General features: G+C 37.7%; 1 protein-coding gene across 6 annotated transcripts in view; it reads right to left on the bottom strand.

Annotated features, from left to right (window-relative positions):
- Nucleotides 1–27,474, bottom strand: part of SMIM14 (small integral membrane protein 14) — a 143,593-nt gene that overhangs the window by 28,227 nt on the left and 87,892 nt on the right. For 3 of the 6 annotated variants that reach the window (XM_086406096.1, XM_086406099.1, XM_086406097.1), the window contains one exon: nucleotides 5,365–5,474. In XM_086406096.1, coding sequence (XP_086262222.1) covers nucleotides 5,365–5,474 — 110 coding nt within the window. Of the gene's footprint in view, nucleotides 1–5,364; nucleotides 5,475–11,169; nucleotides 11,242–23,213; nucleotides 23,410–27,474 lie in introns of all 6 variants that reach the window. The other 3 variants (XM_086406100.1, XM_086406098.1, XM_086406101.1) reach the window with 2 other exon arrangements.

Here is a 27,474-nt window from a genome sequence, read left to right as displayed (position 1 = left end):
CATCCACTATAGAGCTTGGGGTTACCCTGGCTTCTGTCTTGGTCCTTAATACCCAACTAGCAGCCCTCCCATGAATATCTTCCACTTTCCTTTAAAAAGCAGTAATCCTGGTTTCTGCGTGGTAGCACTTTATATTCCATAGAGGGGGAAAGACACACAACATAATTAGTTATCCACAAGTCGCACCTTCTTTTTGTATTCACGAACTTCTAAGGATTTTGCTCTTTAATTTTTATTAGTTATGCATGTAAACAACTTAAACTGTTCTATCAGTTTAATTCTCCAAAAGAGCATTTCCTCAGCGCTTCCTATTTCCCCCTCCACAGAGGCATACCACTTTCAACTTTTAGCTGATTATTTTAGCATTTACCTCCATGTCTTTTTTTCTTGGCCATGCCATGTGACTTGTGCGATCCTAATTCCCCAACCAGGGATCAAACCTGAGCCCAGCAGTTAAAGAAACAGTACATGAGGCAACATTTTTGAAGACCCTATTTGATTGACAGTTTGGTTGGATATAGAATGATGGATTGGTAATAATTTCCCTTCAGAATTTAAAGTCATTGTGTTGTTGCCTTCCAGTTTTGCTGTTGAAAAGTCTAAAGTCATTTAGACTCTTGATCCTTTGGATGTGACCTGTATTTTTCAGGAATGGCAACTGGTAGAACTAAGTTAGCAAAGACGAACCAGTGGGGTAATGGGCCACATAAATTTTGTGGGTTGTTTTTTTTTTTTTTTTTTTGGTTGTGCAGCAGGACATGCAGGATCTTAGTCCCCCAAACAAATGAAATGTGTGCCACCTGCAGTGGCGGGTGCAGAGTTTTAACCACTGGTCCGCCAGGGAAGTCCCTAGGTTTTTTTCTACTACAAATGTCTGAAGGGGGAGCTACTGCATAACTGTGAGTAAAGGAGGTATATTAGCTGACTTATCAGAAATAAATCATTTCAGCTGCTGTAGTGAGACTACAGTTGAAGAGAATGGAGATGACAAGAGGAGAGAAGCAAGGAGACTGGCAAGAAGGCTAATTTCAATAATCCTGGCAAAAATGACAGTGTAGATTAGACTAGGGTGTTGCACTGGAAGTGTGAGAAAGGGATGGATTCTGGATATATACTATTAAGGTTGATCCAAAGGGACTTTTTTTTCTTCTTCTTTTTTTTTCATTTTCAGTCTTATTTATTTCTGAAAGGTGATTTAGATTAGATAATTGAAACATTCTCTGTGTGCCCACTACATTAGATTTTTTTTTTAACTTTACAATATTGTATTGGTTTTGCCATATATCAACATGAATCCGCCATAGGTATAGTATACTAACGCAAAGGGACTTTTTAAAACTGACCCCTGGTTTCTGCATTAGCCACTGGGTTGAAAGAACAGAGTAAAAAATGATGCAAACACTGTTGCCTGAGCAGCCAGAATAATGGAGTGAATGGAGAAGACAGGGAATTGCCTGGCAGTCCTATGGTTAGGACTCAGTGCTTTCACTGCTGTGGCCCAGGTTCAATCCCTGGTCAGGGCACTAAACTGTTGCATGGTGTGGTCAAAAAAGAGAGAGAGAGAGAGAAGACAGAAGTATAAGGTTGGGGCTAAGAAAAGTCTAGTTATGCACTCATCAAGTATAAAATGTTTACTATTTGTCCAAATGGAGATAGTATATCAACAGTGAAATATACCAAAATCTGAAATTCAGGAGCAGCAGCTTTTTGGCTGGGCCAGTTTTAAAAGCATGGGCTCCTTTTGGTATTTACATTCCCTTTGATCCTATTCATTTTTCCATGCCAGTCTCTTCAGTATGAGCCACATGATACTTTTTTAATATGTCCTTTTCCTGCTTAAATCAGTTAGAACTTCTCTTACTTACAATGAAGAACTTACAACTGATATAATTACTAAATCAGGAAAATAAATTAGTTGTAAATTGTGAATGAACAGAACTTTATTAAAATGGAAAGGAACTAATGGCAAAATCTTAACTGCTCCTAAACTGAATATATTCCTTGGCAAAGCCCACCTATTTCCACAGAATAGGCCAAACAAAACTGCAACTCATTAGCAACATACAGCTAATGAGCTAACCATAACCAATCATTAAAATCCTCAAGTTTCAAGTTTTTACTTGCTATTAGTATTTTAAATTCTCAGGAATTGGTAATAACTTTAACCTATAAGAAAATCCAATTTTATTATACATGAAGTTGAAAATAACAAAAGTTCCAAATTAGGACTTGAAATTAATGAGATGTTACTTTATTACAAAGATGAATTAAATGTCCAGTTTTTTAAAAAATAAGAATCTCTGCCCTGTCATCACACTATAACACAGTATTATTACACCCTTGAGTTTCCTGAGCACGCAGACATCTACATTCTGGTAGCTAGAACTAATATAGAAAAATTATATTAAAAGCAGATAAGCTGCTTTTAATATATATGCTGTAGAGTTAAGAGTTCTACAAGGTAATAAGACAATGCTGCTGCTGCTGCTAAGTCGCTTCAGTCGTGTCCAACTCTGTGCGACCCCATAGACGGCAACCCACCAGGCCCCACCGTCCCTGGGATTCTCCAGGCAAGAACACTGGAGTGGGTTGCCATTTCCTCCTCCAATGCATGAAAGTGAAAAGTGAAAGTGAAGTCGCTCAGTCGTGTCCGACTCTTATCGACCCCATGGACTGCAGCCTACCAGGCTCCTCCATCCATGGGATTTTCCAGGCAAGAGTACTGGAGTGGGGTGCCATTGCCTTCTCCCAATAAGACAATAGGTACTGTGAAAAAAGGATCCTGTGAAGTATAAGTAGAAGATAACACATGCATGAGAGGTAGAAAAGACACCTAATGTATTACAAAAGGAATACTGATAACATTTAAACGAAAATGTTGATAGCTTTCATTAGATACCCTTTTTCTGATTATAAGATTTATTATCACAGAAAATACAGGAAACTATAAAAGAGAAGTCTCACCCTATATTCCAGAGATTGCCAATTTTAACATTTTGATGTATTCTCTTCCTAGTCTTTCTTCCTATGCACACATACATATGAGGTATGTGTGCACACAAAAGCAAGATCATACTAAATGCCATTTGTGTATTTTTTTTTTCATTTCATATAACACACATTATTTCCCTTGTGTTTTTAAATATTTTTCAAATACAACTATTGCAAACAAGATTTTATCATATAATTTCCATGATATAATCACTGCTCTACTAATTGACATTTAGGTTGCTTTTAACTTTTGATTACTATAAGTAGTATTATTCAGAAATATTTGAATTTATGAATTTAGAGACCATATTTCTAAAGACACTTCTTTAGAAAAAATGTTTAGAAAGCACTTAAATACCAAACGACTGAGTGACTGAACTGAACTAAATACCAACAAAGAGTAGTTATGACCCCAAAATGCTGCTTGATTCTGAATTTAAATCAAAGAATACAAATGAAATAAAAATTAAAAACCACAATTCAATATCTATCAAACTATCAGCATGTTATACACAAGCGGAACATTCATCAGTAATTTATAGTGATGTGAAAATATCTAGCACACACTAAGAGATGTGGACTTTTAAAAATTTGTAAAATCTGAAATCTAGTTTATCACAAAATTACTATTTCAAACCAAGATTGCTATAAATAATGTGCCATCAAACATGAAATAATATGCTCATTTTTATGCCTTATATTTGATTGAATTAAGACATTAAAACTATCAGCTTAAACTTTATAAATAAACAGGAGAAATTTATTTACTAATTTATTTTGCTGGACCGCACACCTTGTGGGATTCTAGTTACCAGACCAGAGAATGAACCCCAGCTTGCTGCAGTGGAAGCGTGGAGTCCTAACCACTGGACTGCCAGGGCATTCCCAGACAGTACTTTTTATCTTCTCTCCTCAGACTGGTGCGTCCCATGTGGCTCTAGCAGTAAAGAACACGCCTATCAATGCAGGAGACAGAAGAGACTCTGGTTCAATCCCAGGGTCAGGAAGATCTCCTGGAGGAGAGCTCAGCAACCCACTCCAGTATTCTTGTCTGGAGAATCCCATGGACAGAAGAGGAGCCTGGTGGGCCATGGTCCATAGGGTCGCAAAGTGTCGGACATGACTGAAGGGACTATTCAGATTAATCAATTTTTATGTCAAGTTATCAGAGAGATGACACGGCCACATTTCTATACTCAAAAAAGTCTGATTTAATTTTTAAGTTCCTAGTTCATCTCTACCCTCTTAAAGTATTTTTAAGGATCATAAGCCCTAGTATAGGCTAACTCTCAAGGAGTATCATTCATAATCAATGCACTGATTACATACACACTGAGTAGGCAGGAAACTTGCTAATTAACTACCAACAATTCAAGTATTTCAGCAAATGTTTGAACCAGCCTGTATTAACTGGCCTATAATAATACACCCTTGTACAAGACTTAAACGAACAAAATGTTATAATTAATAACATAATAATAACATACAGCTGATCTCTGAATGAGGAAGTTAGAGACGCCAACCCTCCATACAGCTGAAAATCCACATCTAACTTATAGTCGGCCCTCTGTACTGCAATTGCTCCCAACAAGCAGTCCTGTATCCTCAGATTCAACCAACTGCGGGTCATGCAGTACTGTATGTAGTATTTTACTGAAAAAAACCTGCACATAAATGGACCCTCAGTGTTCAAACCCATTCAAGCGTTTGTTGTTCAAGGGTCAATTTTATTCTATTGTTAATAATAGTGAAGTCTTTCCTTAAACAATGTATATTATATATATATATAAATTATATAATACATAAACAGCCTTGTGTTTAAGGTTATAGACTAGGCAAGTCTTAAACCTACAATTGAAATCTCACTATACTCCAACAGAACCTATCAAAAACCTGTTCAGAAATCTGCCTCTATCAAATAATTGCTTTGGATTTGGAAATGATCTATATAGAAATCTTTATTGTCATGCCATTCTTTAGAGTAGGATTTGAACTATATCATAAGAGGACGTGTGACTTCATAACAGTTTATCAGGTAAACGAGCTCTGTATAACCAAAAACTATATGCATTAATACAGAAAAGTCTACATAAATGTGTTTACCACTCACGATGGTGAATTCCACCAACATAAATCTACTATAAATGAAGACAGCAATCTGTTTTTATCTCTAGTAAAAGAAATGCTTGGAAAAACAAAAAAGAAATGCTGGCAAGCACTGTAACCATTATGACTTAAACCACTGTGGAATTTTCATTATGAAGTAATTTTTAGTGTCCATCGGATGAAAATTTTCCAAAACCAACATTCTCCCAAAAACAAGACAGAGGGGGTACAGTTCAGTTCTGAAGAGGACTGTCCTGTTCATCTCACCAGATTGATCAGCCTTCTCATCGCATGTTCATGAGAGCAAACACATTCACAGGGATCGAATCCACCTTCTGCCATGATTACCCAGCTTGATTTAACTTGACTGTTTAAATCTAGGAGGAAGGAAAAAATATTATAAGACTGCTATTCAGAGTTACTCTTTCTCTTGAGCTATGAAGAATTCATGTTATGTATAGATTCATAATAGTTCTCTTTATAGTTCAAGTTTATTGACATATCTATGAATTACTATTCTTGAATTATGAATCTATACAAATGACTGGCTACCACTTTACCATCAGACTGATTTTCTATAAATACAAAAGTCTTCATATACTCTACTGGTCCCACCTGTGAAGATGCTGTTGCTAGAGCCCTATTCTGCTTAATCACCTAATCCTTTAACTTTGTTAGCCTCAGCACTGCTATGGACTGAATGTTTGTGCCAACCACTGCGCTCCCCCCAGACTCTTATGTTGAAGCTTTAATCCCCAAGGTGATGGTATCTGGAGGTAGGATGGTTGGATGGCACCTCAACTCCATGGACATTAGTTTGAGCGAACTCCAGGAGATAGTGAAGGGCAGGGAAGCCTGGCATGCTGCAGTCCATGGGGTCACATAGAGTTGAACATGACTGAGTGACTAAACCACCACCACTACCTTTGGGAGGTAAGGTTATCAGAGTAGAACTCGTATAAAACAGGATCAGTGCCCTTAAAGACGAGACATGATATCTCTTTCTTTGACATGTGAAGATACAGCCAGAAGGCATCCATCTACACAAGGAGGAAGAGATTCCTCACCAGACACCTTAGTCACAGGCCTCCCAAAATCCAGAACTGTGAGAAATAAATGTTGTTTAAGCCATTCAGTTTGTGCTGTTTTACTAAAGCAGCCTAAGCTGTGTCAAATGGAGAAGAAAATGGCAACCCAATCCAGTATTCCTGCCAGTGTAATCTCATGGACAGAGAAGCCTAGCAGGCTACAGCCCACGGGGTCACAAAGATTTGGAAATGACTTAGCAACTGAACAACAACAGTAAAGCTATGTCTACTTTGCAGTCTTCATCCTACCAGGAAAGTCCTCTGAAAGAAAAGAAAAAATGAGTTATCTAAAATGATATCCATGTCAGGGGGAGGGGGGAAGAGGGGCATGAATTAACAAGACAATAGCCAGGAAACGGCTGGAAGATTTTGAAAAACAAGAGTAACAAGTGAGGAGATTTGTCCAAGATGGCAGGGTAGAAGGACGTCCCTCTTCTCGTGAGAGCACTGAAATCACAACCATCGACAGGAAGACACTGGAACCCACCAAAAAAAAGATACCTGACATCCAAAGACACAGGAGAAGCCATAATGAGATGACAGTAGGGGCACAATTGTGATAAAATCAAATCCTAAAACTGCCAGGTAGGTGAAGTGCAAACTGGAGAACAATTACGCCACTGATGTTCTCCCACTGTAATGAAGGTTCTGAGCCCCACATCAGGGTTCGCATCCTGGGGGGGTCTGGCAACAGGACTAGGAATCCCCAGAGAATCTGACTTTGAAGGTCTGCTGGATTTGATTATAGAACTTACACAGGATGGGGGAAAGCAGAGACTCCTTCATGGAGGACACATAAAGTCTTGTGCATAGAAGGACCCAGAGGAAAGCAGCAGTGACCACGGAGGCTGAAGCAAGCCTATCTGCTAGTGCTGGCAGGTCTGCAGAGGCAAGGGGCGGCTGTGGCTGACTGCCAGCAACAAGGACACTGACAGCAGCAGTTTGGGGAAGCACATCTGGGTGGAAGCCCTTTTAGGGGCCACCAACAGCTCCACCCGGAGAAGGCAATGGCACCCCACTCCAGTACTCTTGCCTGGAAAATCCCATGGATGGAGGGGCCTGGTGGGACGCAGTCCATGGGGTCGCTAAGAGTCAGGCAAGACTCAGCAACTTCACTTTCACTTTTCACTTTCCTGCACTGGAAAAGGCAATGGCAACCCACTCCAGTGTTCTTGCCTGGAGAATCCCAGGGACGGGGGAGCCTCGTGGGCTGCCATCTATGGGGTCGCACAGAGTCAGACACAACTGAAGCGACTTAGCAGCAGCAGCAGCAGCAACAGTCCCACCATACAGCTGTAAGCTTCAGTGCTGGGTCACCTCAGGCCAAACAATGATCAGGGAGGGAACACAGCTCCACCCATCAGCAGACAAACAGATTTAAGTTTTATTAAACTTGCCACCCCTACCCACCACCAGTCCCTCCCATCAGGGAAGCTTGTACAAGCTTTTAGATAGACTCATCCACCAGAAAGCAGACAGAAGAAGCAAGAACAACTACAACCTGCAGCCTGCAGAACAAACCCTCCAATCTCAGAAAGTCAGACAGGCAGAAAAGGCAGAGGATTATGTCCCAGATGAAGGAACATGATAAAACCCCAGAAAAACAACTACATTAAGTGGAGACAGGCAACCTTGCAGAAAAAGAATTCAGGATAATGATAATGAACACAATCCAGGATCTTGGAAAATGAATGGGGGCAAAGTCTATGAAGATTTAAGAAATGTTCAACTAAGACCTGGAAGAACTAAAGAGCAGTACATCAAATCACTGGGGGAAAGATAAGCTATTCCGTAAACAGTGTTAGGGAAAGCTGACTCCTTATCCTCATTCCTAAAACAAAACAAATTCTAGATGCAGGAGCAATTTAACTTTTTAAAGTGAGGCCACACACACAAATAGTAACCAGAGCAATGGATCAGAACAGAACGTTGGCAAACTGACCTCTGATTTTACCAGAATTTTGAATGTAATAATGGTGGTACTTTATTTATTTTTAGAATATTTATAAAAGTTATTCTTAGAAATACTCTATCTAGACACATATGTATTACTTGAATTTATTTTTTATAACAACTTCACTGAGATAAATCACAATACTATACAGTTCAAGTGCTGAAAATGTACTATTCAATATTTAGTATATTCTCAGAATGCTGCAATCATTGCCACAATTTTAAAACATTTCATAACTCCAAAATGAAACCTTTACCCATTAGCAGTCACTCTTCACTTTCCTCTCTTCCTCCCAGTACTAGGTAATCACTAACTGGCTTTCTGTCCCCATGAATTTGCCTATTATGAACAATTCATGTAAATGAAATCATACACTATATGGTCCTTTGTTATTTGAATTCTTTAACCAAGAATTACTTGTTATGTATGGACAAGCAAATTAAAGACACTTTAGCCCATAAAGCAGAGAAGTCAATGCTACCCCACTCCAGTACTCTTGCCTGGAAAATCCCACGGATGGAGGAGCCTGGTAGGCTGCCGTCCATGGGGTCGCTAAAACTCAGACACGACTCAGCAACCTGACTTTCACTTTTCACTTTCATGCATTGGAGAAGGAAATGGCTACCCACTCTAGTGTTCTTGCCTGGAGAATCCCAGGGACGGGGGAGCCTGGTGGGCTGCCGTCTATGTGGTCACACAGAGTTGGACATGACTGAAGTGACTTAGCATAGCATTAGCCCATAAAGAATCCATCCGCAATGCAGAAGATGCAGGTTTGATCCGATCCCTGGGTCGGGTAGATCCCCTGGAAGAGGAAATGGTAACCTACTGCAGCATTCTTGCCTGGGAGATCCCATGACAGGCTACAGTCCATGGGGTTGCAAAGAGTCAGACATGATTGAGCAACTAATGCTTTCACTTTTCATTCTAAAAAACAAACTTCAAAGGACTACTGTGTTGTTGGAAAAGACTCTTGAGAGTCCCTTGGACTGCAAGGAGATCAAACCAGTCAATCCTAAAGGAAATCAATCCTGAATATTCATTGGAAGGATTGATGCTGCAGTTGAAGCTTCAACAGTTTGACCACCTGATGCTAAAAGATGACTCATTAGAAAAGACCCTGATGCTGGGAAAGACTGAAGGCAGGAGAAGGGGATGACAGAGGACGAGATGGCTGGATGGCATAACTGACTCAATGGACATGAGTTTGAGCAAGCTTCAGGAGATGGTGAAAGACAGGGAAATCCGGCATGCTGCAGTCTATGGGGTTGCAAAAAGTTGGATGTGACTGAGCAACTGAACAACAACTGTGTTATCATATGCCACAGTGGTAGTAATCCAAAATATAGTTTTCTATGAGAGATTATATATCCAAAAGTTTGATTCACCACACTGAAGATGGTGACTGCAGCCATGAAATTAAAAGACGCTTACTCCTTGGAAGGAAAGTTATGACTAACCTAGATAGCATATTCAAAAGCAGAGACATTACTTTGCCAACAAAGGTCTGTCTAGTCAAGGCTATGGTCTTTCCTGTGGTCATGTATGGATGTGAGAGTTGGACTGTGAAGAAGGCTGAGTGCCGAAGAATTGATGCTTTTGAACTGTGGTGTTGGAGAAGACTCTTGAGAGTCCCTTGGACTGCAAGGAGATCCAACCAGTCCATTCTAAAGGAGATCAGCCCTGGGATTTCTTTGGAAGGAATGATGCTAAAGCTGAAACTCCAGTACTTTGGCCACCTCATGCGAACAGTTGACTCATTGGAAAAGACTCTGATGCTGGGAGGGATTGGGGGCAGGAGGAGAAGGGGACGACAGAGGATGAGATGGCTGCATGGCATCACTGACTTGATGGACGTGAGTCTGAGTGAACTCCGGGAGTTGGTGATGGACAGGGAGGCCTGGCATGCTGCGATTCATGGGGTCGAAAGGAGTCGGACACAACTGAGCGACTGATCTGATCTGATTTTGTCACTGAGAAAAGTTTCCTAGTTTACTGTCTGAGCTTTCTTAGTAAAAATGGGCCAAAATCTTCAGCTGTTTCTTGAAAGGTGCCATTTTAAACCATGGACTATTTAGAAATGGTAAAATAGCTGTCTATTTCTTTAAAGTACGATGCATACATAAAGGACTGGAAGAAAATACATCAAATTTAATGAGTGATCAGTTCTGGAGAGGAGAATATAATTTGGAGGACAGACATTCATTTTGTTAATTTTTAAACATTTCTTAATAATGACTATGTACATATATATGAAAACTTTTAAAATATAGAAAAAATTAAAAAGTCACAATATATAACCACAACCAGGTCACTGGGATGAATGTAGAAGAACGTAATTCCAAGAAACTATAAAGGATCAGTAATTTTGACAGTTAAAGTGATATTCATTACTATAAGCCAAAAATACACTGTGAAGACAAAGAACTTAAAAAAAAAAACACCTTCAACACGTATCAGGGTTAATTTCCTTAATTTACAGATAGTTCTGAAAAATCAGTATGAAAATGGCAATCTAACAGATAAAAGGAGCAAAGAGCATGTTCACAAGGAAAAGAGAACCAATAAGCAACTACAAAATGGAACAAGTGCAAATCTAAACATCACTTTTACCAGAAAATTGGAAATTTTACATGAATGACTTAGATATCCATATCCAAATAAACATGCAAAATTTTTGTATAAGGATGTCCACTGCAATGTTTTTCATAAGAGCAAAAAATATTAATTCAAAGTGTTTATCCATGTAGCTCTAATTAAATAAACAATAGTATGAGTACATGAAGTCCTATACAGCTATTGAAAAGAATGAGTCAATTTTCTATGTGATGATTTGGGGAAACATCCAAGATACACTGAGGTGAAATCAAGTGGCATAACAGTCAGGGAAAACCTATTTCCCATCTAGTATCTTCTTGCTTGAGCTAAGGGAAGTGGGTTTGGGGAGGGGAAGCGGAGTTCAAGGCAACCTAAGCTGGACAATCTTACTCTCCAGAAGGTAGGAAATATCAAATACAAACTCTGACTTACTTCAGTTTTGTCTGAGGCCACTCTGTGTCCATATGTTCTTTTAATTGATAAGCTTTCGATGTAGAGAAAACCCTGAAAATAAACATAATTTACCCTTATGTGTACATAAAGTTCAGCCTTGGAAGTCTAAAGGGCTCGGATTGTGCTGGGTGTGGACATACGCAATATCCGCAAATACGGATCCTTCCTCCTGCCCTCTCAGTGCCTTGCCAGGCCAATACAATGTTGGTTGAAATTAAAAGATATAACCATAAGTTTTTTTAAAATAAAATTCAAATACTAAAAGTCCGATGTCTATCCAGTTCTATAGTCCCTTAACACAGAAATACTCTAAGAAAGTGCTATCAAACTGACTTTTATAAAATGAAAGGAGACTTGTTTTTTAGCATCTATCAAAATTCTAAAACAGCTATTTTTAGGTCTCTTTAATCTATTTGATTTACAAAATTAGACTCCACCACTACCTACCCCTCCAGACAAAAACACAGCTTGGGGGCAGGAGCCCATTTTAGTCATCACTCTGTCTCTAAACACCTCCCTCTTTGCTTAAGCCACAACAATGAACAAGTATTTTTTAATTTTGGACAATGTTTATTTTCTCTGTATCTATATATGCCAGGAACATGTAAATCAACTAGAATTTAAAAGTATCTGCTGGTCTTAATTAGCCGCCAGTAAAATACGAAAATGCATTTACAAATAGGACATTCCTCAATAGTGCAATGCTTCTGTGGAAATTTCTGTATGTAAGCTTGAGCTGTTCTATGTACTATTTTCAGTTAAGAGTTTCCACTTTAAAATTACTTAAAAAAAAAAAAAAAGAATGGAAACAGTTATCTTTTGGCTAGGACTTCAGAACAAGCACCAATGCACATCAGCAGCTGAGTACTAGAGCAAAAACTCTACCCGATTCCACCCCATATTTAAACCCCTTGGTGGCCAAAGACATTAAGAAGCTGCTCTACCCTGGGCAAGACACAACTGGGCTACTGCATCAGAATTCTGGTAAATCGGCCGAGAAGAGCCCTTTCATAGAAAGTAACTTAAAACAATGCTTTTGCTTTTCATGTTTCAGAGGAGTTATTCGCCTCCTCAATACACTTCCCTAATGTGAGAACAATGCTAAATAATATCAAAGTTATGGGTTTGACCCTTGAAGACAACCAGTTTTACTCCAATTGGTCACAAAAGGCCAAAGTCATACAAAATAAGAACAGTGTTCTGAAGAAGTTCAAAATAATCTAGGACAGGAGAGAAGTAAATACGGCACAGAAGAAATAGAAGTGGCCATGAGTTGATAATTACTGAAGTTGAGTGATAGATACAAGAGAGCTTTTATACATTTCTACTTTCTTCTATTTTAGGATTTGCCATAACAAGCATTTAACTTATATACCACATCAGTATTTTCCCACTATAATGAATATTTGTGATATTATGACTGGGTGTAAATTAAGCAACAGTTTACAGATGACTTTTTAATGCAGTATAAAGGATAAAACATATCTAAAGCTCTCAAACCATCTACTCTTCAACAACTCTCAGTACAAGACAGCAGTAAAATAATCCACTCAGTATGCTGGGAGGGCAAACACAATTTCCCATATTCCTCAGATCCGGGTCATTTCCTCCACCAACTACAACTAATAAACCTTCCCCAGTAGACTTCAGCTGTAGTTAAATCGGTTGAGTCATCCTGTTTCCGTATGTGCTGAAGGAATTTTCCAGTGCTGTTAACCAATTTACTATCTGCGGTTAGAACCTTAAACACTCTAGCTCACGCTAGGTAGGTTTAATTTACCTTAGTTCATCTTTGGGGAGTCAAATTCAATCGCCTGTTTATAACTTTGGAACAGATGAAAAAAGTAGACACTACTTTTCTATTACTATGTTTTTTAGAATTATGCTATGGAATTGCATGCTTATATACAGGATTGATTCTTTAGGAAATAAAACTTTTTAAAAGTGGTTCCTGCTTAGGCCAAACACTCTTAGTAGCAAATATTTGTAAAACAGCAACATTATCAGTGTTACATATTTAGTATCAGTGGTACCCCCTGGAAGCACAGAGTAAAATGGTAAATGTCAACCTTCCCATTTCTTGCTTCCCAATTCTCCACCCTTTCCCCAGATGTACCATAGTTAACAGTCAAGTGTGACTACATTCAGGTCTTTTTATATGTATTTATATCCTTTTAAATATATATACACACACATCATTTTGGTAGGTTTTAGGAGATCATATTATACATGTGCTGCAGCTTGCTTTTGGGTAACGTAAGTCTTGAAGACCTTTCAATATATAAAGCTCTACTTTATTCTTTTTAATGGTTACATAATACTCCAAAACATGAACACACAATCTTAGCATTTCTTTAGTAAAGATAATTTAGGGCCTTTCCAACATTTGTTACTATAATGTTGCAACAAATATCTCTGCGCCCATATTTTGTAGGACTAAGTTAAAAAAAAAAAAAAGAAGAAATTTCTAAGTCTAAAGGCATTCACAAAAAGCCTTTACCAATTTCAATTCTATCAGAAGCACATAGTACATATTACTAATTACACAGCATGGTAGTTAGCAATTCATACAATGTTACCATCACTAATAGTATAACAATACTTAGATATACCAAAAAAACCTTTTTTTGCCAGAATGTCAGGCCCCAAAATATGTCTCATTGCTTTTATTACCCATGTAATGAGGCTGCACATCTTTTCAAGTTATTTCTTCTTTTTCAAACTCTTTTTGTCTAGTTGATTTTAGGAGCTCTTTATATTATTGAGTATTAATCCATTATATCACAGTAAGATTAAGAATGTGTTACAGGTTATTTGCTTCCTTTTCTTCTAGGAATCTAGAAGACCTTCTAGGAATCTACAAAGCCAGATTTGTACGGGTCTCAGTTCAGTTCAGTCGCTCAGTTGTGTCCGACTCTTTGCGACCCCATGAATTGCAACACGCCAGGCCTCCCTGTCCATCACCAACTTCCGGAGTTCACTCAAACTCATATCCATCGAGTCGGTGATGCCATCCAGCCATCTTATCCTCTGTCATTCCCTTTTCCTCCTGCCCCCAATCCCTCCCAGCATCAGAGTCTTTTCCAATGAGTCAACTCTCCCATGAGGTGGCCAAAGTATTGGAGTTTCAGCTTCAACTTCAGTCCTTCCAAAGAACACCCAGGACTGATCTCCTTCAGAATGGACTGGTTGGATCTCCTTGCAGTCCAAGGGACTCTCAAGAGTCTTCTCCAATACCACAGTTCAAAAGCATCAATTCTTCGGCGCTCAGCTTTCTTCACAGTCCAACTCTCACATCCATACATGACTACTGGAAAAACCATAGCCTTGACTAGACGGACCTTTGTTGGCAAAGTAATGTTTCTGCTTTTGAATATGCTATCTAGGTTTGTCATAACTTTCCTTCCAAGGAGTAAGCATCTTTTAATTTCATGGCTGCAGTCACCATCTGCAGTGATTCTGGAGCCCAAAAAAATAAAGTCTGACACTGTTTCCACTGTTTCCCCATCTATTTGCCATGGAGTGATGGGACCAGATGCCATGATCTTCGTTTTCTGAATGTTGAGCTTTAAGCCAACTTTTTCACTCTCCTCTTTCACTTTCATCAAAAGGCTTTTTAGTTCCTCTTCACTTTCTGCCATAATGGTGGTGTCATCTGCATATCTGAGGTTATTGATATTTCTCCCAGCAATCTTGATTTTAGCTTGTGCTTCTTCCAGCCCAGCATTTCTCATGATGTACTCTGCATATAAGGGTCTACTTCCATTTAAATATTTATTTATTAGACTGTTAGCTAAAGAGTTAACAGAACTGTAAACCGTAGAAAAATAGATCTAAAATCCCAAGAGCAATTAAAAATAACATCCAATGACACTGTGAAATATTAGGAGAGTACTCTCATTTTCTTTACTGCTGTAACTAACACACTATCTTCTTCCAGGAACAAGCTGGAAGAACTGAAGGGTAACCATAAACCCTTGATTTTCTTTTAACAATTTTACTTCAGCTCTTTTACTTTGGAATTATTTGTTACTGTCATAATTGTTAAGGACTAAAAGGAAGTAAAAAAAATAAAATAAAATGTCTTCCAAGCCTAAAAATTTAGGTGGGAAGGCCTTTATATATTTGCATATGTGTGAGAGTTCATCTTGGTTTCTCTGACAGAAGAAACTATTTGGTTTGAATATATCTTTGCAAGAAGCTATTATCACCTACGTTTCTTTTCTAAGAAATTATACTTTTTTAAAAAGAGGGTATTTTACAATATCTAGGGGTAATAAAAATTCCCAAAACATACTAAAATGTTAAGATAGATTTCAAGAATATAAAAGTTAATCTCATACTTTTGTAATAAACTGCTGTTGCTGCTGCTGCGTCACTGCAGTCATGTCTGACTCTGTGCAACCCCATAGATGGTAGTCCACCAGGTTCCCCCGTCCCTGGGATTCTCCAGGTAAGAACACTGGAGTGGGTTGCCATTTCCTTCTCCAATGCATGAAAGTGAAAAGTGAAAGTGAAGTCGCTCAGTCAGATCCGACTCTTAGCGACACCATGGACTTCAGCCTACCAGGCTCCTCCGTCCATGGGATTTTCCAGTCAAGTAGTACTGGAGTGGGTTGCCATTGTCGTCTCCATAATACACTGCAAAATAGTAAATATTTATAAAGTATAACATAAAAGTACTTTTAACACAAAATGCTTAGGAACTATAAAAATTCTATCAATGACATGTGTGTTATCTATGGTTTGCTTTAAAATACTCCCACAAAGGGAGAGGAAAGTAGGAGGGAAAGGGACAAATCTTACTTATAAAATTCCAAGTAGTATTAGATTTATCATGCTCTGGGAGGTAAAGCTTAATCCTACCCCACCCTTAAACATGGACTAGATTTCCTGACTCCCTTCTAAAGGACAGAATTCAGAAAAAGGTAACTTTACAGTAGAAAAACCTATCAAACACTCTCTTAACCACAAGATCAAGGTAAGCCTACAAAACAGAGGAGACAGACTAATATTACTTCCAGGCGATCCTAGGAAAGTCCTTATAAATGATAAAAAGAAACTGACTATTACTGATTTTACTTATCTTAAATTAGTAATATTGAGTAATATAATATTTTCTTTATATTTCTATTTATTTATTTATTGGCTGCATCACACAACCTGTGGGCTCTCAGTTCCTCAACCAGGGATCCAACTGGCATCCCCTACAGCGGAAGCATGGAGTCTTAACTACGGGACCATCAAGGAAGTCCTGGGTAACGTACTATTAATTCCACCAACATTTATTGTCCTCCAGAAACATTTTGGGATTGCCCTCCTTGAAATCCTACCAAGAAGTTTATAAATTAATATTGCTTTGAAGCAAGTACTGTGCATTACGCTTCCCTGGTAGCTAAGATGGTAGAGAAACCGCCTGCAATGCAGGAGACCTGGGGTGGATCCCTGGGTGGGGAAGATCCCCTGGAGAAGGCAATGGCTACCCAAGGCATTTCTGTCCTTCCACGCAAACATTTTAAACAACAAAATGTCAGCTTATCCTTGGATTCAATCTTGGATTCAATACTCTCTAAAAAAAAAAAAAAAAAAAATCAAAAGAAGAAAAAAATAAGAGCAATCATTTCTAAGAACCTCGAAATACCGAAACTTGACTTTTCCTTTATTTTTCTCAAGATTGAATTATAAAAATATGTACCCTTATTTAACCTCCATACTCTTGCCAATCTCTCATTTCCCCTCTTCTTCAATAAAGGTTAGTTCCCTGCTCCTGCTTCCAAGAGCAATATTACTAAGAAATTCATATCCCTTATAAGAGATGAGTCAGAAACCCAGTATGCTCAATACGAAATTCTTGTGGTTAAGGGGGGAAAAGTATGTAGAAGTACTATGTGGCCAGCATTTAAGTCTACGGGAGAAGTACCAGTTCTGTTAAGGTTATCAGATGTTTTTTCTTGTTTTCCTAATTTTCTATATTTTATTTTTTAAATTGAATCACATATTTACATATGGGTATGCAAATCTGTCACATATATGTAAACACAGATACATGTAAACATTCTATCCAAAATAAATACTAAAGGTTGATGCCAAACTTCCTTCCATTAATAACTTAAAGATAAATTTTCTTCTATGGACACTCGCCAATCATTTAAAACCATAAGAATTTAGTATTCAAAAATGATGTGACTGGTGGCCCAAGTGTCTAAGGGACAGAGATAGTAAGAAAACTTGTCACTGTATACTGCCTTTGTGTCTTCTGAGTGATTCAAAAAATATTAACTTTTCAAAAGAATAACTTTACTGTGAGCATCCTGTTCTTCCCATACCAGAACCATTTGCTCTAGGGACAAATAATTACATCTCAACTTTCCTCTTGAACTGAACATGCTAAATTATCTTAAGCACACTATCTGACCTTCCATCATCACTGAATTTGTTAGCTAGCATTAAGCATAAAAAATGGTATTCTAAACTCTGGAAATATATGTGTTACAAAGTAAACCAAATCCCATTATTAGTGAGAAATAACCAAGTATATAAACAGACCATACAATGGATATTTCTAAAGTCAGCCTTTGCCCTAAATCTGAGGTAATCATTCTTTATAGTATACTACAGACTAAGAACCACTGGTCTAGATATATAAAAACTTGTCTCTGGATTGGAAAGTACATAAGACTATACCCTCTGGCTCAGGGTGTAGCCAGTTTTCAATGTTTTACCTTTCCCTTCCTCTACTCATCCTCTGGTGGAAGTATTAACAGTTAAAGAGGATCAAAATGCTGTAACAAAATGCTGTATGCTGGTATAATGTTTTGGTAACATCTGGTCAATTGAGTTTAAAATAAAAGCAAATGGGAATTCATTTTAAAAATACACATATAACAAGGAAAATAAAGGAAAACAGATGAGAACTAGACTAGGTTTTTTTTTAAGTGTTTTCCCAAGACTCAGTCAGAATCAAAGACATCTGGATACATTTCATAGATGGGAAGCAGAAAAAAGAGGGTGGAGGGAGGAGAGAGATAAGCGATAATATTAAAACTCAGTAAACAGGAAAACAATTCCTTTTTCTAGAATTTTCTGAACATACCAACCACAAAGTGTATTTATATATCAAAACTTGAATTACAAATAAATGAGGGGATCAATAGTTTAATAAATGCTAGGAATGTACAAAGTACATGCTAAGAATGCCTTCTAGCAATTAAGGAAAAAAAAAACCCTAAGTGATTCTAGAAGACAAATTTAGGTGAGTATTTGATCTTTAATGGCAGAACAATGAAAAATATCAACAAACTTACAACATAAGATATGCATTAAAAAATCTCAAATACAATTACAACAGCCAAAGAATAGGGGAAAAAAATCACACTCCACTAATATGATAAGCAAAGATTTCTTAATAACATAGAACATATACAAACAGATTCTTAAAGTGGGAACTGCACTGGAGATTACAAACTATAATTTCATGGCAATATGAATTCAGAAATTAAAAAATGTTCATGCCCTTTGAATAATTCCACTTCTAAGGTTCTATCATTTTTTTTTTAATCTGAAATACAAAGACCTATGTACTAAGATTGTTATCACAGCTTTATCACAGTGAAAAACTGGAAACGGTCTAAATGTCTGGCTGGTGACTCAGTGGTAAAGAATCTGCCTGCCAATGGAGGAGATACAGGAGACTCGGGTTCAATGCCTAGGTCGGGAAGATCCCCTGGAGGAGGAAATAGCTACCCACTCCAGTATTCTTGCCTGGGAAATCTCATGGACAGAGGAGCCTGGTGGGATGCAGTCCATGGGGCTGCAAAGAGTTGGATGCAACTAAACAACAGCAGCAACAAATGTCTGGCTAAAAGGAAATGCTTAAATTAAGATACATACTGTGAAGTATCATGCAGCCAAATGCTTCATCTTCTTTCATAATGACATGGGGAAATAAGCACAACGTAATATTAAAATATATTAAAAAGGATATAAAAATAAGCAAAGTACATGCATATATTTTAAAAGCGCAAAAAAAACACACTTGAAAAAGCTGAAAGAAAACACAGGAAAACTAACATCGGGAATCTCTGAGTGACAAGATTTTACTTTTCATTCTGTATATTTTATCTTTCAATATCATAGAATTTTTTTTTTTTCTTGCCAAACTGCAAGGCATGTGGGGTCTGAGTTCCCTGACCAGGGATCAAACTAGTACTTTCTGCATTGGAAGTCGGAATCTTAACCACTGGACCACCAGGGAAGTCCTCATCAAATAATGTGGAGTCCCCATCAAATAATAATTATATATTAACTTTTATTATAAATCAGGAAAAATGCTGAATGCAGCAAAACTAAGGAAAACTAACTCCAATTTTTCAATAAACAAATAGTAAAAAGTAAACAAAACTTCAAGCGATGGCAGGGATATGGTTACAGTTTAAGAAATTTTAGAGCTATCAATCGAATGCTGTACATAGACCTTGTCTGAATCCGGAAGCAAACAAACCTAGCAAAAGGACAATTACGATACAAACAAAAAGGAACTCTGAACACTGACTGGATTAAATGTCATGTAGGAAATTACCCTGCATTAAATTTTTTAACATAACTATAATGTCAATTGTCACATCTGAAAGAGTCTTTACCTCTGAGAGATCTCACTATGTATTTCCAGTTAAAGAGATTTTTATGCCTGGGATCCAGGTGAAAATGACCCTGCAAAAGGGGAGGTGTGGATGAAATAAAGGTCGTAAGTTCAGTAACTGCTGAAGCCAGCTGATGGATACATACAGATTCACGACCGGTTAGTACTAAAAATTTCAAGCATACCTCAGTTTTTTAGAAATACATTTTTATAGACTAACGAAAATTCTTCTGATTTCTCCCCATGCAAACAGAGGGCTCTTCTTGAGAAAGCAGGAATAACCAAGCCTAATTCAAGGTAAGAGGATGAAAACTATCTTTCTACTGTAATTTTAAGAAGGTGACTTATGATAAAATCACTTTTTCAATTAGTCCTATCTTTACAGTGATCAAGACAATGTCAAAATTCTTCCCACTTAAAAGTTAAAAATAAAAACCCACAGTAAGGGCAAAATACAAAGTAACAATTTAGAATACATGCAATTTGTTTTTACAATACAGAAAATAGAGATGCTGTCAGTGAAATGAGGAACTCAGAAGTATTTTATACATTTTTACCTAAAAAGCATCAGTGCTACTAATACTCCAAAGTTATAAAAACCAAGAGAGTAAAACATACCAGAAACAGCTACAACTGCCCCCCAGACATTCAGGAAGATTACCTTTGCATTTACTTTCTATTTTTAACCTTATTCCCAATTATAGGAATAATTACTCTACTCTAAAAATAATTTTTCTACAAACTCCTTTCTGAATCCGCTTTTGCCCAGTAGCCAATTAGAAAACTGATCAACCAATTAAGGAGAGCTATCCCAAAACTCTGGCTACCTTTCATATTAAACAGGGAGAACAAAATATTTGCCTATCAATTTCAGTAATATTATATCATACACTGACATGTATAATTAGAAGTTCAGATTACTTTTATCAGATGACTCAACATCTTAATGTAATAAGGTGTTCAAATTCCCACAGATACAATGTTTTTGCAACATACTCATTTGCTTTATTCTTAAAAAAAAAAAGAAATGGATCTCAATCAAACAGTCATATCTAAAATAGTTATGCCTGCAGCTTTCTAACTACTTTCATAGCTTAACAACAGCCCTTCCAACAAGTTAAGCAAGAAAATTATTCCTCTTTTAAAATGAGGAAAATAAGTTCAGATAAGCAAGCAATTTGACCATGATCACATTTCCATCCAGTATGAGAGAGACCTTGGACAGGAAGTCATAATGTAAATTCCTGACCAAGACTCATTGCACATCTGTCGGATATGACCAATCATGAAGCTTATACTTGTTTCACTCTCATAAAGACAACTTTAGAGCACTACAGAAATTAGATAACCATCAATTAACTTCCTAATGCTTCTTTCGAGTTACATACTTTTCTCTTAAACTACATCTGCAAGTCTGATTCTCTGATGGGAAGTGCGCAAGGAGAAAGGATGCAGTTTCAAGTTCAGGTCAATCGTCATTTGGTAAAAAACTAGGCTAAAATGCTGCCTGGGAGATTAAAGTCATTTTAAAATGTAAATGTTGAAATAAATCCATTATATTCCTTAAATACCACAATTCTCTGTGCTTAGGAGTTAAAACTTCCTGAGTTCTATCATGACAAATTTTAAAAATTTACATTAATAACCAAGCAATTACAGTTACAAATTCCTAATACTACTCCCTATTTGATCCAACAGGGTGACCCTATACTGTGTGTAAACAAAGAATGTTGCCTGCCATTCCAGTTCTTTAGGGATCAAATCATTAGCCACAATAGCTGCTGATCTATAAGTACACAATGAAAGAATTTAGGGTGACACATTCTGTGTTTTGGATTAATGGACCCCTAGGTGGGCTTTCCTGGTAGCTCAGCTGGTAAAGAATCCTCCAGCAATGCAGGAGACCTGGGTTTGATTCCTGGGTTGGGAAGATCCCCAGGAGAAGGGATAGGCTACCCTATCCCTTCAGCTCCAGTATTCTTGGCTTCCCCAGTGGCTCAGATAGTAAAGAATCTGCCTGCAATGCAGGAGACCTGGGTTTGGTCCTTGGGTTGGGAAGATCCCCTGGAGAAGGGTACGGCAACCCACTCCAGTATTCTTGCCTGGAGAATCCCCATGGACAGAGGAGCCTGGCAAGCTACAGTCCATGGGGGAGCAAAGAGTGGGACACGACTGAGCAACTAAGCACAGCACAGCAGCACAGATAGTTGAAAGGCCTATCTAAGGAAGAATTCCAATGACCTCAGATTGTTGCATCTTCCCATGCACAGAAAAGCGCTAAAACTGAGATATCTGATCCATGCAACTTCAGTAACCTTTCAACTGACTGTACATATAGATACCAGCTCCTCCAGTACCTTTGGAATGGTTCCTCAGAGCTAGCTGAGAGCCAACTCATGACTCTAGTGTTGTGCATTTTTTTTCACGTCGACAGGCCCATCCAGAATTAGCTATTTACAAGAGAAAAATAAAATAAAGACCACATCCGAAAATCTTATTATAAAACATTTTTACAGGATAACAGAAAGCTTAAATATATTCTTTCAGAGGGCATACTATTCAAAAGGAAGAGATGAGAGTAGGCTAGAAAGAATGACAATAAAATGTTCTTTCTTCATCAAGGAGAATGGGAATGTACAGGAAAAACAAGGTCAATATGACTAGGAGGCCTGTGCAAGACAGCATAGTATAGATTAGGTATGTATCAGAGGATGCTAAGTCTTCATTTATTCATATTCAACAAACCACAGCTTCATAAATGGTACTTTTAAAATGTTGGGGATGCAGCAGTTCTCATCCACTCATTTAAAGAGAAAAAAAATTGAGACCCTGAGAAAGTCAGTGACTTACCCAAAGTCACCCAGTAGAGCAGGGCTTCAAACCCCTGTCTTCTCTCACTTCTCCTTTATTGAAAAGGATCTATCTGACAAGTCCCCAGGGGACTAGGTAGCTAGCAGAAGGGTTCAGAGGAGGATACAGAAGAAATAAAACGTTAAGCCCTACCTCCAAGCGTTTGCAATCAAGTTAATTACTAATTATAATTCATTCTTATTATAATAATAATATAATCACATACTAGTATATAATTAACAGCCAAAATAAATGTCTCAGACAAACAACTACTGTGATAATCTCTCCAGAGAAAGTTCAAAAGGAGAACTACTTAACTCACTTAACTTCTATGCCTTTTATACTAACAGCTGTACTGTTCACAGTTATCAAGAATTTCTGTATCTCCTTAATTCCTCTATGTGGGTGTAGCACAGGACTCGGTTAAAGGCCCCCCCAACCCCCACGGCTGCCATTACTTTTCTGGAAATTCCCTGCCAATGTGACCCTATTTTCCTACACCTTTTCTTTCCTCTACAACCTTTTTCCCCCTTACCTGTATCTGATTGTGGGCTTCCCTGATGGCTCAAACGGTAAAAAGAATCTGCCTACAATGCAGGAGACCCAGGTTAGACCCCTCAGTCGGAAAGATCCCCTGGAGAAGGGAATGGCAATCCACTCCGGTATTCTTGCCTGTAGAATTCCATGGACAGAGCCCGACTGTATTCTAGGAATCACCTTAAGAACACCTGCTAAAAACAGCATGGGATAGCAGAAAGAATATATCTTAGATAAGTGACTTAAGTTACGACACTACTGAAAAAATGGATAAATGAGCCTCTCTGGAACTTCAGTTTCCCTACCTATAAAACAAGAGTGATAATTGAAACTATTTATTTTAATAGGTTGTTCCAAGGAACGGGTGAGAATTTTAAAGAGTGCTTTATAAACTGTAAAATGCTCTGAGGCAATTCAACTCTAAGCCTTTAGATTTGAAATGTATCTTCAACCCTCAACCCAAGTTCTTTGTATACTGCTTTGGGGTTGGGATAGGGGTGTGTGGGGGGGGTGGGGTTGAATTCCCCTGGGGCTCAGCCATCACTCCTTTGCATAAAAGTGAAAAAGAAGAAAGAAGTCTTCTGTTCTAAATCTTGGTCCCTCATCTACAAATTTTCTGTTCTTCCCTGGCTATTCTTTACTCTTGTACAATCTTAAAGACTCTCTCAAGGCCCAGGGGTAAAATTTATTATAAACAGCCAAAAAAGGGAAAAGTCTGCAATTGAATCATCTTTGTTTATATTCAGTATCTTAACCCAAAGTTTCATATTCTGAAAATGTTCTCTGAAATTTCTACTCGAGTACTACTTAATCACATTCTGAATAAAAATTTTTTAATTCAGGAAAAAACACTGTGTTCCATAAGTTAGAAACAGAAAAATTTAACAGATGGTATAAAAATTCCATATTCTGTGACCGCCCCTGCAAATCATAAAGGATACAATTGTTACGAAACCAGTTTTCAATAGCTATATTACAAAATAACAAGCATGGTCTGAAATTCTGAAGTACATCACAAGTAATGTTACACATCTGCGAATGATTTGTTGTTATTGTTCAGTTGCTAAGTTGTGTCCGACTCTTAGTGACCCCATGGCCTGCAGCACACCAGGCTTCCTGTCCTTCACCATCTCCCAGAGTTTGCTCAAATTCATGCCTATTGATTCGGTGATGCCATCCAACCATTTCATCCTCTGTCGTCCCCTTCTCCTCCTGCCTTCTATCATTCAACCGTTCAAATAAACCAGAGCAGAATCAAGACTTTTTCTATTACTCCCCTTCACTTCCTTGCCTACATGATTTTTGTCACAGAATGGAGTTATGGCTACTACTCTCCCAACTCAGATTAACCATGGCTTATCTCAGCCATGCTACAGCCTAGACGACCTATCTGAACACAGGTGCACACAAATGCCATTCATAATGACAGGAAAAAACGCCTAGAACCACTGTGATACAGAAAGCAACGTTATTAAAAAATGAAACTCGACTCACGACCATAAAGCCTGTGCTCCACAAGAGAAGCCACTGCAATGGGAAGCCCGCACACTCTAACTAGAGACTAGTCTCCACTTGCTGTAACTTGAGTAAATCCACTCATAGCAACGAAGACATACCACAGCCAAAAAATACATCAATCTTTTAAAAAAATGAAATTTGAATAAGCACCACAGGAAAAACAGAAGTCTTCAAAATTGCAAGCAAGTCAGTTTCTTCTACATTACCTCTGCCAGGAGTACAGAGCAACAAAATACATAATATGTTAAAAAAAAAATTAGCTTTTTTTTTAAAAGTATAAGCTAAAACAAGATAGCAACCAGAACACATCCTCTAAAACTTCATTTACCAAGAAGATGTTCACTGTGTCCCTAACTTGATTTGAAGCATCTTTATCATTCTTAAAATTTGAAAGTGCTGCACCTGCAATACTTGCCAATGAGCGCAGTCAAGCATAAATCAGCTTTATTCTGTACTTTTACAAACTTGAGACTCACATCTGTGTTTTCACCTAAATTTTAAAAAGGAAATGAAAATTCGATATGAAAATAAAGCAACAAAAAGGTAACTTTCTTTAAACAAAAGCAGTCAAGTTTGAAATGTTACAAACAAAATATAAGCCTTACTATAAACCTAAAACTTGGTTTTGGTTTAGAAAAACATACTTTCTCAAGGAGTTGAACTTTTTTTAATTTTAAAAGCAATCACATTTATACTTTTACAATTCAAATACAGAAGTTTAAAAAAACCACAAAAGTAAAAAGGTACTCTCTTCTTCTCAGAGGCTGCTGCTGCTGCTGCTGCTGCTAAGTCACTTCAGTCGTGTCTGACTCTGCGGCCCCATAGACGGCAGCCCACCAGGCTTCCCGTCCCAACCCTCATGTAGGAGCGTCCCCGAGTGGCTTCAGTTCAGTTCAGTTCAGTCACTCAGTCGTGTCCGACTCTTTGCGACCCCATGAACTGCATGCAGCATGCCAGGCCTGAGTGGCTTAGTGGTAAAGAATTCACCTGCCAAGGCAGGAAACACGGGTTTGATCCCTAATCAAGGAAGACTGCACATGCCGAGAGGTCACTAAGCCCGTGCATCAAAACTACTAAAGCCCAACTCTAGAGCCCATGCTCTGCAAGAGAAGCCACTGCAATGAAAAGCCCGTGCGTCGCAACTAGAGTAGTCCCTACTCACTGCGGCTAGAGAAAGCCTGTGTGTAGCAAGGAAGACCCAGAACAGCCAAAAAGTGTTAAATTAACAAGTAAAATTATTAAAAAAACAATAAAAACCCTCGAGTAAATTTTCTAGGATTGCAAGAATATATATGCTGTATATACTTGCTGAACGATGATTAAAATCGCATTTCAAGTCATTAAAGTGTGATTATGTTTTTTTACATAATTAAGACTGGTTGGTTGGCTATTTAAAGCCATGGTTCACCACAATATTATTTATAATGGTGAAAACTGGAAACTACATTCATGTTTAATATTAAGTGAAAACTTCAAGTAAACCAGTTTATTCAAAACATCTTATAAAATGCAGCCAGTTAAAATCAAGTTTAGGTATTTTCTAAGGCCATGGTAAAAAGATCACTATGTTGACCCCACTCTCATCCCTCAAAAAGAATACAAGCTTATGTGAGTATTACATCTCAGCTGTACCAAAGATGAATTTTAAAAGTTAAAGACTGGAAGGAAATATATGTACAGGATTGTAACTTTTGTTGTTGGTTTTATATATTACTATCCTTTGCAGCTTTTCAGTAACAAGCATGTCTCAGGTTTTTTTCTCTTTTTTTTAAAGGAGGGACTACTAGACATGCATATCCAATTTAGGTTTAAACAGAACAAAACAATTCATGAAAGTACTTCTAGTAGCATAATCTGACAGCTAAAACAAGTAGGTTTACTTATTATAGCTCCCATGATTCTCTAAGACAAAAAGACTACTCAACATTGTTGAAATATAAAGTTTATGAATTTTGGTCAAAGAAAATTGAGTTTGAATCCCACAAGTCCCAAGTGGCTTTACCTTAAGCAATTTACTAACCAGAGCCTGTTTCCTCCGGTATAAATTGGGGGTGACAATGTCCGACTTGGAGGGCTGATGTGTAAGCTAAACATATAGGAAGTAATGAAAGTCAAGAGACTAGCATATAGACTCCATAAACAGTAAATGTCATTGCTATTGAGATTCAGACAGGTAACTGTTTTAATTTCAGATTCAAATAATTTTCAGCCTTCTTTTCAAATCACTTTGAAGTGCCCAAACTGTTACTTAACTGTAGGATCTACTGCCACATGCATACAACCAATTCAGATGGTTAGCCCTTGTTCCGTGGACTGAAACATGAACGTGAACATAAGCACACATCAAAAGAATACCTTTGCTTATAAGCTTGTAGTAGTACAATCTTAAAAAAAATTCTAATATAAGTCACAATATAACTGTCGGGAGTACTTACTTTCTGCAAAATCTTTACAACTCATATATTAATATATCACCATTAATTATCAATGTAAACAATTTAGTATCTTTTATTGAAGCTTTTGTTCTAAGTCTTATTAAACTATATGGGAAAAGATTTTTACAAATACTGCTTTTTAGCAATGTACTGCTTTTTACAGATATAGCTAAAGTTGATATTTTTCTTCATTTATTTATCCCATCAACAAGCCTACTGTTGCTTAATCGGTCCTCCCTGACCTCATGGGCCTCCCAATCAAATAAGCCAAATAGCCACAGACAACTGAATATGAAAAGTGAAGCT

Source organism: Bos grunniens, chromosome 6 (genome assembly GCF_055505025.1).
Source record: "Bos grunniens cultivar Pamir isolate PY7600 chromosome 6, Bosgru_T2T1.0, whole genome shotgun sequence".
NCBI lineage: Eukaryota > Metazoa > Chordata > Mammalia > Artiodactyla > Bovidae > Bos > Bos grunniens.
Note: the sequence above shows the minus strand (reverse complement) of the source record. Positions and strands in the feature narration are given on the sequence as shown.